The 16,775-nt window shown below is 38.2% G+C and overlaps 1 protein-coding gene across 3 annotated transcripts in view; it reads left to right on the top strand.

Annotated features, from left to right (window-relative positions):
- LOC136858382 (uncharacterized) overlaps positions 1-16,775 on the top strand; it is a 523,023-nt gene that overhangs the window by 373,356 nt on the left and 132,892 nt on the right. For all 3 annotated transcript variants that reach the window (XM_067137884.2, XM_067137885.2, XM_067137886.2), the window contains exon 14: positions 5,007-5,123. In XM_067137884.2, coding sequence (XP_066993985.2) covers positions 5,007-5,123 — 117 coding nt within the window. The remainder of the gene's footprint in view (positions 1-5,006; positions 5,124-16,775) is intronic.

Here is a 16,775-nt window from a genome sequence, read left to right as displayed (position 1 = left end):
ATCCATGCTAGTGACACTTCAACTGTCTCCTTTCACTCCAAGTCCAACGGCAATGGAATAAGGACAATAAAGGCAGGTTTTCGGGTCAGACTTGAAGCCTTCAGTTTGGACCTGCACGTTAGCAACAGGTGTGCAATGGCCGTCTTTCTAAGAATTGTGACTATTTGGGAATTCAGTCCTGTACCTGTGTTTAGTCAGGCCTATTTAGGATCACCGTTGCCCACCCCAAACAGGGAAGGCTCCAGGAAAGGTGGGCTGAATATCGGAGGTCACACTTTTGTTTGGCTAGGTGACCGCACCCAGCGGGTCACCCATTTGCGGCCCATATTTTCAAGGAAAACAAATTATAATGGCAACATTGAATATTCAAACACTACTTGACATGAAAGGGAATGACAAACCTAAAAGAAAAACAGCTCTTGTTCCCCACAAGCTTTCTAGACTGAATGCTGATGTAGCTGCCTTGACTGAAACCAGATTATCCAGTGAAGGCAAAGTTATTGAGTCCAGCTCAGGATGTACCATCATTTAGAAGGGTAAGGAGTAGGGAAAGCATTGTATTCATGATGATGGATTTGCCGTGAAGACAAATGTAGTTAATGATCACCCATTTTCCCCAACTGCAATTAGTGAAAGACTTGTGATTCTTCATATACCACTTAATTCCATGACTCTCATCTCTGGTTATTCTCCAACATTAGATGCCGATTAAAGTTTATAACTTGCGTTCCACAACCATCTCCAAAATGCCAACTAAAGATAAACTGTTCCTATTAGGTGACTTCAGTGCTAGAGTTGAGAAGGATAATCTGCTATGGAAAACAGTGATGTGCAAGTAGGGACTCGGTAGAATGCCAATGGATTGCTGCTTCTTAGTCTATGTACTGAACATGAAGTTTTCATAACTATATACAGTTTTGCCCACCATATCACTTTGATACACAAGTTTTGCCTACCGTGTTGCTTCAAGACCACATGGATGCACCCACACTTTAACCACTGGCACATCTTTGATTACATCATCACCCAACAGTGTGATAAGAACAATGTCCTCATCGCCAGGACAGCTAGAAATGATGATTGCTGGATGGATTACAAGACTCGGGATCAGTCTTCGTAAATCAGTGAGGCATCTTCGAATCCCATCCAGGCAGAAGTTCGATAGATCTAAATTTCAAGATGGATCCACTGCCATAAATTTCCACATTACGATCTCTGACATACTTGCATACTTGCAGCACTAAAAAGTAGAACAGGAATGGGCAACATTGTGGAAAGTAATCACAGAATCAGCTGAGAAAACTATTGGTTTTGAGCAAAAGATAAGATGAGTGGATTGATAACAACAACAAAGAAATTTTGTATGTCAACAATGCTAAACGAGAAGCTCATCTATCCCTACTTCAGAATCCATCTCCAGATGCAAAGAAAGCGCATTTCCTGTAACTCAAGCGTAAATGGCAGGGACAAACAAGAGAGATATAAAACAACTGGTGGCACCAGAAAGCTCATTAACTACAAAGTATGTCTGATGCCTGAGACCTGCAAAGCTTCCATGCAGGAATAAAAGAGTTATATGGTCCAACTCACTCCTCCTCCAGGACACTGAAAGCTGCTGGTAATGCTACTGCTATTACTGATAGAAAGAAATCCTAGAACGTTAGGAAGAACATTTCTCCACTCTTCTCATTCGGATTTCAAATGCTTCTGAAGGTTTTATCAACGACGTCCCTCTACTCCTCAACCACCTGCCAACATTCAAGAAATTTAATGTCTCTCTCATTAAACTGAAACCTGACAAGACTCCTGGCCCAGACAACATTTCTCTGGAATTGATTCAAAGTAGAGGCCTACCTCAAGACCAGACTTCTTACTCTCATCTTCTTAACATAGGAAAATATCACCCATCTATTGAAAGAAGGATGTGTGCTTGCTCCAACACTCTTTGCTCTTTACATGGCTGCCATACTATATCGAATATATACAAACAACAAAGATGTAAAGGTCTGATAATGCTTTGATGTGGGTCTGTTCAATCTGGCTAGACTTTGCTCCCAAAAGCTCACTAAGATTACCTCCATTACGGAATTGTAATAGGCAGATGACACTGCAGCACCTGCTCTCTCACCCGAGGGAATGCAGCAGTCAGTTAATTGTTTCTAAGAGTGCTTGCAGTTGTTTTGGTCTCAGAAAATCAAAGTGCTCGCTCAATCTTTACCTGGTTTGAACCTCCCAGCTTTCAAAATCTCCATTGCGGATACTACACTCAAGGAGGTCGACCCTATTTTATATCTAGGAAGTATCCTCTCAACAAATGCTAACTGTCCACAAGATGTGGATAGGAGAATTGGTGCTGTCCACTCATCATTTGGACATTCATCCCATTGTTTCTTGATGAACAAGACCTTACAGTGCATACCCAGAACATGGTTTACTGTACAGTGCTATTGACACTGCTGTACAGTTGTGAAACTAGGACCCTCTAGCGACGAGATATCAAAAAATTAGAGCACTTCCATCTGCAAAAAATTGAGATCCATCCTGATCATCAAATGGAAAGGCTGTGTCACTGGCCTTGCGGTTCTTGAGAAAGCGCATGCTATAATCATTGAGGCTACCATCATTGGCCATTGTCTCAGATGGATAGGACACATCCATCACAGGAGTGATACCAGGCTTTCTCGTCAACTCTTGTATGATGAACTCTGCTCCGACACAAGACTTTGTGGAGCCCCTCCGAAGCTTTTCAAGGACCAGCTAAATTATACTATGAAGACAGCTGGAATCAACACTCAAGGCCGTTTCTACATCAGTTATTGTGTTTGAAGGTGAGGAGGCTAAACAACCACCATCAAAACTCGGCCAAGCTCAGCTCCGCCCTCTCCCAGCCATTTCATTTCATTTGTGTGGACGTATTTTTCATGCCAAGATTGGGCTACTAAGTCATATGAAACATATTCACAAAGCACTGAGAGTGTGAAAATGTTATCTACTGAAAAATATTTATACTCGGATACAAGTTGCAGCCGACAACAACCATCAAACCAGACCCCAGGGAAAAATAATTGAAGACCTCTGCTTTAGTATTTGATTAACTGTTATATGAATTGTGCGATGACTGACTATATCAGTTCCATTACAGTTCACTTTGTTACTACCTGCCAAACTAGAGAAGCTGCTTTTGCTGCTGTGGCAATATAAAGCTATCATAGCTCTGATGAAATGACTACAACAAATCTGGCAGTGTGCATATTACATTGTCTGTGATTAGTACCACTATGTGAGCAACACTATCCCTGTTCAGATGTACATATTATTCATTATTTTAAAATCTCCATCGGTCAAAACTTTCATTTTAATAAATATTGGAGGGAACAATGACTTGGTGTGTTCAAGAATTTTAATATCTATTAAATATATTACCATCTATATCTTAGTGAGCTTACTGATAAAATAATCAGTTCAATAAAATGTTGAGCATGCTGAGAAGCACCAGGACAGAACTGGAAAGACCCCCTGTGGGTAGAGGATGCAGACGAAGAATACACCCACGGTATCCCCTGTGTGTCATAAGAGGTAACTAAAAGGGGCGACCAAGCGATAATGACATTAGAACCATGAGACTACTTGTGATTAGTACCATTATGTGTGGAATACCATGGGTCGACGTTACTTGTGACTAGTACCGCCTTGCAAGGAATACCATTGGTCTATGTTACATAGGAGCAGTACCATTATGCGAGAAACTCTACAGGTCTGAGGATTGTTTGTGATAAGTATCATCATGTGTATTCCACCGGTCGGTTCCACTGTGTTCAGAATGGGCCTGCGTTACCTGTAAGTAGAACTACTTTATGAGAAACACCATGGGTCTGCATTGCCTGTGATTAGTACCACTAAGCGAGAAACACCATAGGTTTGGCTGGCACCCATGATCAGTACCACTATGTGAGTAAAACCATGGGTCTGCATTGCTCGAGAGTAGTGCCATTATGTGAGGAACAGCCTGGGTTTGTGTTGCCCTAATGTGTCACCATGGGTCTAGGGCCTGCATTGTCTATGATTAGTACCACTATGTGAGCAACACTATGAATACGCATGGCCTGCGATTAGTTCCACTAAGTGAGGAACACTACAGGAATACTGGCGCCTGTGATTAGTCCCACTATGTCATGAACACCACGAATCTGTGTTGCTTGTGAGTAGTACCCTTATGTCGAAACACCATAGGTTTGTGTTACCTATGAGTGGTGCCATTGTATGTGACCGTGAGTCATCATTACCTGTGATTAGGACCACCATGCGAGAAACACCATGAGTTTACGTTACCTGTGATTAGTACCACTATAGGAGGAACACCATGGTTATGCTTTACCAGTGATTAGTACCATTATGAGGGACCGGTGACCTGGATTTTGGACCCCTTTAGATAGTGAGTATTATCCCAGTAATGAAGGCTTGTGAATTAGATCCACTGATTCTTTTGTTTCACAATCATTTTTTGAAAATTCGTTTTAGATTCTAGTCAGTGTATACATTTTGAAATTAATTTTCGTTTCATTCACCTTGTACCATTAGGGACCGATGACCTAGCTGTTAGGCCCCTTTAAACAACAACAACAATCATCATCATCATCAGAACTGGGAAGCTAGATGTGAGTGCTAAACTTGAGGGATATGACAACTGTCTTAAAAAGGGTTTTCTATAAAATTTCCCATATTCACTCAGCCATATGCTTAATATCTTATTTCAAGTTCCATGTTATCTTTCTCAAACTTTGATCAAAATAATTATAACTATATAAACCTCCATAAACATTACAATAATGAAATTTATCAGATGATACATTTGCCTAAAAGAGAGAGAGAGAGAGAGAGAGAGAGGAGGAGGAGGAAAGGTTTGACAACCAAAGATATTCGTAGCCATTAACATGAGTTAACAAACATGATAACTCTTTCTCAATTATTGGATCTTCAATCATTTTCTTTTAAATTTTTTCTTACAGTGAGCAGTTGGATGAGCATAATCCTTGGTATTGTCCTGTTTGTCAGAAGAATCAGTGTGCTACAAAGACTTTGTCTGTATGGCGTTATCCTGATTTCTTGATAGTTTACCTTAAAAGGTGAGTGTATAATTCATTTTTTTTAATGAACATAAAATTTTCTTTGAAAAGGAGCCATTATACTTTGTTCATAAATCAGTGTATAAATTGCCTGTCTCTCCTTTCTTTCTTTCTTTATTTTCCCCTACAACCTAATCAGTCCTGGATCATATTCTGCTCAGCCCAGCCTCCTAGTCACTGTCATCCATGAATTCAATAACTACCTGCTTGCTCTTAAGAATAAAATACTTCCATCAAGTTGGCAGGTTCATCCCTGCCTCAGTCGGGTGGTATTTGAAGGTGCTCAAGTACGCCAGTCTTGTGTCTGTAGCTTTACTGGTACATTAAAGAACTCCTGCAGGACAAAATTCTGGCACTTCAGTGTCTCAAAAAAAAAAAATGTCAAAGTTGTCAGTAGGACGTAAAACCAATAGCATTACTATTATAAAATACTTCCAATACAGAGTAAGCCAGCTGAAACCGTACGTTTGAATTTTTCAGAAACATTGTACTCTCATTCCAACTGTCATTAATGTAAACAGAAGAAAAGCATGAAATATGAAATGAATAATTAGATTTAATAAAATAACTCCATTGGTTAGGGTTGCCAGACGTTCATATTTTGTATGGACAGTTTGTATTTTAAGGCAAGTGTCCATGTCCATATTGTACTTTTTTAAAATTACACAATGTCCGTATTTTCTTGTTGGGATACATCAGGATCTAGGAAGGAAGTCAAAAGATTACTTGGTTTCAGTTATTAGACGGCATAACTTTATGTGCACCGGTTGCATACATACATACATACATTATCATTATAGACTGTTATGCCTTTCAGCGTTCAGTCTACAAGCCTCTGTGAATTTACTAAACGTCACCACAATCCTCGATTTGCAACTAGTGTTGTGGCCTCATTTAGTTCTATACCTCTTATCTTTAAGTCGTTAGAAACCGAGTCTAACCATCGTCATCGTGGTCTACCTCTACTTCTCTTACCCTCCATAGCAGAGTCCATTATTCTCCTAAGTAACCTATCCTCCTCCATTCGCCTCACACGACCCCAGCACCGAAGACGGTTTATGCGTACAGCTTCATCCATCGAGTTCATTCCTAAATTAGCCTTTATCTTCTCATTCCGTGTACCCTCCTGCCATTGTTCCCACCTGTTTGTACCAGCACTCGTTCTTGCTCTTTTCATGTCTGTTACTTCCAACTTATGAATAAGATATCCTGAGTCCACCCAGCTTTCGCTCCCGTAAAGCTAAGTTGGTCTGAAAACAGACCAATGTAAAGATAGTTTCGTCTGGGAGCTGACTTCCTTTTTACAGAATACTGTTGATCGCAGCTGCGAGCTCACTGCATTAGCTTTACGACACCTTGATTCAATCTCGCCTACTATATTACCATCCTGGGAGAAAACACAACCTAAATACTTGAAATTATCGACCTGTTCTAGCTTTGTATCACCAATCTGACATTCAATTCTGTTGAATTTCTTACCTACTGACATCAATTTAGTCTTCAAGAGGCTAATTTTCATACCATACTCATTGCACCTATTTTCAAGTTCCACGATATTAGACTGTAGGCTTTCGGCACAATCTGCCATTAAGACCAAGTCATCAGCATAGGCCAGATGCTTACTACATTTCCAACCAAGTGAAACCCTCCCTGCCATTTTATACCTTTCAGCAGATGATCCATGTAAACTACAAACAGCAAAGGTGAAAGATTACAGCCTTGTCTAACCCCTGTAAGTACCCTGAACCAAGAACTCATTCTACCATCAATTCTCACTGAAGCCCAATTGTCAACATAAATGCCTTTGATTGCTTTTAATAATCTGCCTTTAATTCCATAGTCCCCCAGTATGGCGAACATCTTTTCCCTCGGTACCCTGTCATATGCTTTCTCTAGATCTACAAAACATAAACACAACTGCCTATTCCTCTCGTAGCATTTTTCAATTACCTAGCGCATACTGAAAATCTGATCCTGACAGCCTCTCTGAGGTCTGAAACCACACTGATTTTCATCCAGCTTCCTCTCAACGACTGATCGCACCCTCCCTTCCAAGATGCCAGTGAATACTTTGCCTGGTATACTAAACAGTGAGATACCTCGATAGTTGTTGCAATCCTTCCTGTTCCCTTGCTTATAGACAGGTGCAATTACTGCTTTTGCCCAATCTGAAGGTACCTTACCAACACTCCATGCTAATTTTACTACTCTATGAAGCCATTTTATCCCTGTCTTCCCACTATACTTCACCATTTCAGGTCTAATTTCATCTATTCCTGCTGCCTTATGACAATGGAGTTTATTTACCATCCTTTCCACTTCTTCAAGCATAATTTCACCAACATCATTTTCCTCCTCCCCATAATGTTCAAAATATTCCTTTTTTTTTTTTTTCTTTTCTTTTTTTTTTTACATATCGCACCGACACAGATAGGTCTTGTGGTAACGATGGGACAGGAGAGGGCTAGAAGTGGGAAGGAAGCGGATATGGCCTTAATTTAGGTACAGCCCCAGCATTTGTCTGTTGGGAAAATGGAAACTACGGAAACCATCTCCAGGGCTGCCAACAGTGGTGTTCGAAACCACTATCTCCCAAATACTGGATACTGGCTGCACTTAAGCAACCGCAGATACTACACTGTGGATTTTAACATCAAAGTTCATAATTCCTTTAATTCTTTCTTCTTTGGCAAAGATTTTGATATTCTGTGCGTGCGTGTGTATATAACAAGTTCTTAAAATGTCGAAGAGGAAATGTGTCTTCTCAACTGAGAAAAGGAACATTTCTAAAGTGAAATAGAAATGATGAAAGTGGGAATGAAGATGAGGTTATGTGCACTGTTTGTAATTCACAATTTTCAATTGCATTTGGTGGCCATAGAGACATAAGCACATGGGAACTCAGAAACATTGCAAATCATTTTTTATGAGTTTCCAAAAAATAATTTGCGTGAATTTTGGAAAAATAAAAATTTCTGTATTTTTAGGTGCAGAATTTTGGCAACCCTACCTTTGGTTAACAATTAATTGACTTCTATGTCTGAAAAATATAACTTAGGAAGTATGTTTCACCTATAGTTGTCGACTAGGATCAGTTTCAACAGTCGTTCTCCAACTATGATAAACATACTCATTTGCAATACTGCTCTACTTGGTAGACAATATTTATTTATTTATTTATTTATTTATCATTAAATGAATACAATATTATATACGATATGTACAACTACCATCTCAAGTTCATAACTAAAGATCCATGTCAAAAGTTGAGAGCCAGAAAAGAGCTTCGCTTGAGACACAGTGTAAGTCCTCTATAGAGCCTCTATAAGCACGCAAAGGACACTCATATGCAATGTGATCCACTGTCTGCTCCCCTTCTACGCAGTCGTGTGTTAGACCCCCTCGTGTATTAGACCCTCCTTGGCTTTTCAAGACCAAGAAAATGAAAATAATAAATTTTGCATACAAGACCCCCCAACCTAATTCGTCAGTGAAGAACAACGATTCTACTTCGAAGTGGCTACAAGCCTTATGCAGCTCTGATGACATCACACAAATTTGTGAATAGTTTCATCGGTATGACGCACGCAATGAAAACATGCGTCAAAGTCATGCGGTACATCTGATCTACACAAGCATAAGGCTGGAGGAAAGAGGACGTGAGTAATATTTTGCGACTCTTAATACTATCTTTAACCTCTACCTCATTTTTTCGTTCTCATACTCGGCTTTTTATTCCTACTTTCAGATCCTGGCTATACTTGTGTTCTTTGTGATGCAATACAATGCATCTTTTATAAACATCACTCAGTTTTCCAGAAATATGACAGTTTAGAACATGTAACTGTCTTCACTAGTTTTTTTAAGTACGGTATTTCCTCCAGCCTAGTAATATTTGTACTAAATACGTTTGAACCCACACTATCAACTTATTTTGTCCAAGTATGATTCCATGTATGTTTTTAACAGTTCCATTGTACTTGTTGAATATATTTTTAATATTGAAGCTACTATATATACATTTTAACATAAACTCCCATTGCATTTGTTGACTGTGTTTTAACTCGGATTTGAAGTCAATACAGAACCGGGATGAAGTTTATTACTTCTAATGATAATGCTAACCAGGCATATGAAAAAGCAAATTTGTTTTTAAATATTAAAATCAAAGTTGCTTTTTAAAACAGTGTCTCAAAGATAACCTAACCCCAAAATTCTTAAGTGTCAATCTCAACAAATGCAAAAGCACAAGTTGGGAATGAAAAACGCAATCCAAAGTCAAAACATTACGTATGAGACAAATTAAGTTTCTTTATAAAAAGAGGTCTTGTCTCTGTGCAAAACTATACGATGATCATTTAGCAGCTCCTCTTTCCTTAGCTCCATTGGAATGGGATTCTTTTCAAAAACATGTTAACCTAAGACTATTTCAAATTATTTCAAAAAAACACAACAATTTGAAAACCAACAATTCTGCACCCTTTTTAGAAAACATAAACAAGAAGTCAACCATGATTTTCATTCACCAGTTATGAACCTTATGAATTTAAATTTGAATGAGATTGACTTAGAGATCCTCAGCAAGGGATCTAAACATAACTGGATTAACTTTCTTAATAAAAGTAACATAATCAAAACCGTAGTGGAATCAGAATTGGCCATCAGCATTACGCTATGAAAAATATGAAATAAAGAAAAAACTGCAAATTCATTCACAGAAAAATGTGCGGAAAAAAACCAACGTCCCAACTAAACACATTTTAAAATTGAAAGAAAAAAATCAAAAATAACGACGTAATAGTCACAAAAGCAGAGACAACCACGGTTCTAATGAATAAGAATGGTTATATTGGTAAAACAGAGCTTTTCTTTTCCGATAAGAGTTTCTCCATCGTAACTAAAGATCCCACCAATAAAATTCAAGCAAGCTTTAAAGGAATTTTAAATAATATTGTAACCCTTTTCAGTGAACAAGAAGTTTCCAAACTTATTTTAATGAATCGAGAACTCCCTACTGCTAGATCTTTACCAAAGATTCATAAGACCAATGTTCCAATCAGGCCAATCATTAATTTCAAAAGTGGTCCGACTTACAATGTTTCTCGATTCATACATAAATTCTTGGCCAAATATTATACATTTTCCAACAGAACCTCTGTCAAAAATTCTGTAGATTTTAGTATCATCACAAACTCCTATTAAATCCTAATCATACTATGCACTTGTTCAATATTACGAATATGTTCACCAACATTCCCATAGCTGCAACAATTAACCTAGTTAAAGACAACCTAAACAAACATAACCTTTTAAGTAAACTTGAAATAACAGAATTTTTACATATTTTGAAGTTTGTTCTTAATAAAAGTTATTATACATTTAATAACACAATTTATCTGCAAAAACGACTTCATGTGGGATCCCCTATTTCTGGAATTTTAGTAGAAATGTATATCGACAATCTGGAAAAAACCAAGATACTCAATAATTTACCAGGTATATTCCATTGATCGAGATACGTGGATGACATTTTCACCATTATTGATCAACGTATCACTGACAGTACAACCCTCCTCAATAATCTAAATACTTGTGACCCCTACATAAAATTTAGAGTTGAATCTGAAACAGATAGATCCTTAAATTTTCTAGATCTTAAAATTAGGAGAAGTGACAACCATCTAAAATTTGAAATCTTCAGAAAACTCACCCAAGCAGCCAACATGATCAGACAAGATTCACTGCACCCTGGCTCCCACAAAAAAGCCTCTTTTTATAGCATGATATATAGAACCTTGAGCATTCCATGTCCAAGAAAGCTTTCAAGAAAGAAATTAACAGCATCCACATTTTAGCACACTTTAATGGGTTCAACAGTATTTTTGTTGACAGAATTCTCAATAAGATAAAAAATAAACCCACCACCACACTTAAAAAACAACAGAAAGAGAATACTGACTTTGTCACCTTCACTTTCAACAGAAATAACATACACCAAATCTCAAACATGTTTTAAAAACAACCTCAATGTCATCTTTAGAACCAACAACACTACTTCTAAACTTTTATATAACACAAACACACTTAACAGATCCAACAAAACCAGGCGAGTTGGCCGTGCGTGTAGAGGCATGCGGCTGTGAGCTTGCATCCGCGAGATAGTAGGTTCGAATCCAACTATCGGCAGCCCTGAAAATGGTTTTCCGTGGTTTCCCATTTTCACACCAGGCAAATGCTGGGGCTGTACCTTAATTAAGGCCACGGCCGCTTCCTTCCAACTCCTAGGCCTTTCCTATCCCATCGTCGCCATAAGACCTATCTGTGTTGGTGCGACGTAAAGCCCCTAGAAAAAAAAAAAAGATCCAACAAACATTTGCAATCAGGGATCTACAAATTGATGTGTAACCAGTACAACGCCAGCTATATCGGACAGACTGGGAGAGACTTGCATATCTGTTACATAGAACTGTTAATGCAGCTAAATACAAAAGAGTTTCTTTTATGAGTGAACACATGAAAGATCACAATCACTCATTTTCCATCATAGATAAAGATCTAAATATCCTACATATAACCAAAAAGGGAACTTCATTGAACATTTTTTAAAACATTTACATAAACATCGATCAAAAATCATATCCCATCCATAATCTTAACGAAATCCAAGAAAAAAACTAACATCGTGGTTGACACAATAATTGAGAAAGATTTTAAGCAAAGCTCAATTAAATCTATCTCAACACACATTACTGCTCCGTCCTCCCATACTTCCACTCACTCTCCCTCCCCTCACCCGCCGTTTCTCCCACCCAACGCAATATCAGAACGATTGCCAGTCAGTGTGGAGGTCAACACCGACCCAACCTGATCTACACAAGCATAAGGCTGGAGGAAAGAGGGCATGAGTAGTATTTTGTTACTTCTAATACTATCTTCAACCTCTACCTCATTTTTTCATTCTCATACTCGGCTTTTTAATTCCACTTTCAGATCCTGGCTATACTAGTGTTCTTCGTGATGCAATACCTTTCCTTCATCTTTGGGTGGTAGTTTAATTTCCGTTCCAATATCAAAAACTTTGATTTTGCATTGTCAAAGGACCTCCCTAATGATTGATGATTCTGTTTCAATGGTAGTGTAACTTCATACTGACCATTCTCTAGACTTCTTGTGTGTTGGAAGTGGGCTTCACAAGCTTTCTCTTCCTGAGTAAGTGTTCTACATGAAATATCCTCTACAGCCCAGAATCGCTCCATTAGTTGATACAATGTGTCTGTATGAAGTGAGCATGACTTGTACGTTTGCAACCTTGCCATAAGGTAGTTTAATTTCCGTTCCAATATCAAAAACTTTGATTTTGCATTGTCAAAGGACCTCCCTAATGATTGATGATTCTGTTTCAATGGTAGTGTAACTTCATACTGACCATTCTCTAGACGGTTTAGTGCACCGTGCCTACAATATTCCCATGTCAAAAGCAGATCTTAAGAAAGAATTTAATACTATACGTAGTATTGCACTTCACAATGGTTTTAATCATGGTTTTATAGAACGTATAATATGCAAGTTTAAACACCGACCCAAAACCAATTTACAGAAAAAACGAAATCGGTAACATATGCAACCTTTACATTTAGCCCTGATATTTACCAAGTAACTAACATATTCAAAAAGAAAAACACTAAAATCACCTTTAAAATCAACAACAGAAATCTTGATACATTCCATAATTCTAACCGTGTCAACCTTCCCAACCCTTTCGATAAGTCAGGTGTGTACAGATTTCACTGTAATGACTGTTCCAGCGTTTATATTGGGCAAACAGGGAGATCCTTCAAAATCAGATATAACGAACACATTAATGCCATTAAATACAAAAGATTCTCAGCAATAGGGCAGCCTACGCATGATTACAAACACAGCTTTTACGGCATCAACAATGATTTAGATATCATCAAAATAATGAATAAAGGGCTTCTTTTAGGCCTAACAGAGCAGTGCTTCATTCTTTGGACCAGTACTACAACCCTAATTTTAATCTTAATGAACTGTCCGAAAAACCTACTATCCTATTTGATATACTCATTTCAGTTATTAACAAGCTTAAAATTCCAAAAGATCAACCAAAAGATAAAACAGTTTGCAACATGCTGGCATATTACCCCTACCGGAATCCTCGTCCCCCCGACCCTTACTCGCCTGTCCCTGCGACCTCCACTCCCCCTCCCCCTACCGGGCACGCCCCGATTCCCCGCTGATGCTTGCGGCATGTTGCCTGACACACCGCTCGGCAGTTTCGCTCGCCAGTTCCTCTTTAACTTCTCGCCGGTAATGTGGTGCTTAAGGTGAGTTTCTATCTTAAAATTCCCTAATACCTTTCTTGATCCGTTTATGTCATACTTACACAGTATTCAATTTCTTTTAGGTCCGTTTGAATCGTGATCTTTCCGTAGTTACGTTTGACCACCTGAAAACATCGTTTTTCATGAAATCTCAACTGTAAACCTATGGCCTCAGTCCACTCACATTTTTAAATATACTACTGAAATATAGATTCAAAAACCATTTTATACCCTACTAAGTCAAGCTATTTCAGTAAGATTTAAGCAAGATACATGCCATGAAAGTTTTTCACTTGATTCTAAAAATCCGACCAATTTATGATGGCTCTCTGATTATAATCCATGAGGAACTATTTTTTACAAACATCGGACAATAAAATGGTCTTTCCTTTTATACTATATAGTAATACTCTGAAAAAAATTAGCTAATAATGTATATATGCTTAAATCTCTCATGATAGAATGTTCGAAGAGATTTTATATATTGCTCCAAGGTCAATTAGTCTAATTTTAATCAGCTGTGTAGATAGTCAAGAAAGAAGATTTTACACAAACTTGTTGTCTACTATAATTCTATACACAATTACAGCATTTAACATTACCAGGTGATAGAAAAGCACAGAGCTGTATATAGAATAATTTTATCTCTTTTCTAGAACTTTATTATGATATATATAGGAGATATTTGTGCAGGCAAATGTTTTATGTTTGACGCAATTATAAATTGCTAGGTATTTGAGAAGGTTTATCTGTGTACATACATATGTAATTTACTCAATGTCCTTGTTTGCTTAACCCTAGGCTGATGATGGCATAAAAAAATGCCGAAACCGGTACCTAAAAATTGACAATAAAAATGTGACATTTTAATTATATCACATTTTAAGTAGTATTGAACAGGTGAAGAATCCTACCCTTTATCTTTGAATGAGGATTATGCTACATGCCAGCACCAGGTTTCACCCTCTCCCTTCCTAGTATCATATATCACGTCATTCATTTCATCTCATTAACTCCTCTGATGAGGTTGACGTCAGGAAGGGCATCTGGTCATAAAAACCCGCCACGACAGATTCATCTTACCTCACCTCATACCCGACCCCGTAGAAACGGGACAGAGTTTGGACAAACAAACACAACAAACAGTTTCACTTTTCTTTGGTCAAATTGAGCCAGTCTGTTCGTGCAACTGAATAATTCTATTTATAGTGCCTGTGAACGGTGTGACCTTGCTATGATGGGGAGGCTTGTGCGTCCCACTGAAGCAGAGCCATAGATGCAACAATATCGGATGGGTATCTGTCAAGAGACCAGACTAGCGAATGGTTCATCGAAAGGATGGTAGCAGCCTTTTGGAAGTTGCAAGTGCAGCAGTCTGGATGATTGACTACTATGGCCTTGTAATAATATAGCTTACATAGCTTAGCTTTGTTGATACTCCTACGTGGCCGAAAAGAACGGGAAACTGCAGCCGTAACTAACTCCCAAGGACATGCAGCTCTCTCTGCATGAATGAAGTTACATACTGATGATGACTTCCTCCTGGGTAAAATGGCCTCCCATTCGGATCTCTGGGTGGTGACTACACGAGAGGGGGGGGCACGGCCATCTTGATATATAGAGGCCTGCTACCAACAGGATATGATAGATCTTGGACACTCATTAACTCTGCAGCACACACCCACACTTTTCACAGAAATTACCGGATATTTGAACTTTCATTATCAAAACATTGAATGAAACATCCCTACAATTACCACTGAATGAGATATCAAGGTCTGAGTTAATGTGTAATTTTTCACAATTTGAAAAGTAGTATGATGGTCACTCAGCAAACTGTTGCTGTCTCTAAAATGCCCTTATATTACACATTACACTTATTTGAGCACATAATGCTATTAATTATATATGAATGACAGTTAGGAAAAATATTGGCCATGATATGATAAATCTTCGACACAACACTCATTAACTCTGCAGCTCACACCCACACTTGTCACAGAAATTACCAGGTTTTTCAACTTCCATTATCAAATCATTGAAAGAAAGATCCCTACGATTTCCACTGTTTAAACATACATCTTTGAATCAGATATCAAGGCCGGAATTAACATGTAGCCCTCCATAACAAATCATTTAATGCTCAGTAGGCGAACTGTTGTCTCTAAAATGAATCAATTTTGGTAGAAAATTCAAGTACATTAGGGTTGTTAACTTACTCAACAAGTCCTCATAATTTGATATCTTGTCTCCTTCTTCTGGCGATTTTCGTTTGGCAGGTGTTGGTTGAGACATATATGACGGCTGCCCAGGAAATATAGTTGGCACAGCTAGGAAACGCAAATGTTGAGAGAGCCACCTCCTAATTTGAACGGTAATTGGATTTAGGCCTACATCCAGGCACTCTACACGTTCGTCCCATTTTACAAAGAGGAGCATACACTACACTAACACATTATAGTAATAATCATAATTAAATGATAAACTTTAGAGTACTTTAGACAATTCATAATAGCTCATTGGGTACACTTAACCTATCACATAACCTAGCAATACTTCCTAACATCAGGCTGCTCAGATTAGAATTCTATAGTATTTAACACATACTATTGCTGAAAATACATCCTTTACTGATGCATTTTCATACAGTTATGACTTTTAAACACGAACGAACACTTCTAATAACGTTGAAATAACAACAACGGGCTACGAAACCACCATGTAAACAAGACTCGTGCCTATGTATCGCTGCAGTAAAAAACTGACGTCATCACTATGGAATTGTCATGTGTAGCAGGCCGGAACTTCGAGTTGGCCGTGGGGGGGGGGCAATCATCAGGAAGATGAATATTGACATTCTGCGAGTTTAAAGTTTGAATTGTTGTGGTAGGTTAGAGAATCTGAAGAGGAAAATGGATAGACTAAAGTTAGATGTAATTGGTTATCTTTGATTTTATAATAGAATAGTACAATTTTTAATATATGTATTGTTAATAATGTGGCCATGAGCCATAACTTTGCAAGAGGAGCAGGATTTTTGATCAGCTAAGTACATAATTATTAACACAAGGCGGGGGGGGGGGGGGGGGGGGGGTTGCAGGGTTTGATTTAATAATGAATAAGAAAATAGGGCAGCAGGTAAGTTACTAAGACCAGCATAGTGAACGTATTATTGTTGTCAAGATAAATACCAAGCCAATGCCCATCACAATAGTGCAGATGTGTATGCCTACTAGTTCAGCGGATGATGAAGAAACTGAAATAATATATGAAAACATAGATTTAATACAATACTGTCTATAAATGATGT

Source organism: Anabrus simplex, chromosome 1 (genome assembly GCF_040414725.1).
Source record: "Anabrus simplex isolate iqAnaSimp1 chromosome 1, ASM4041472v1, whole genome shotgun sequence".
Taxonomy (NCBI): domain Eukaryota; kingdom Metazoa; phylum Arthropoda; class Insecta; order Orthoptera; family Tettigoniidae; genus Anabrus; species Anabrus simplex.
The sequence above is the reverse complement of the archived record's forward strand: the minus strand, read 5'-3'. Positions and strand labels throughout refer to the sequence as shown.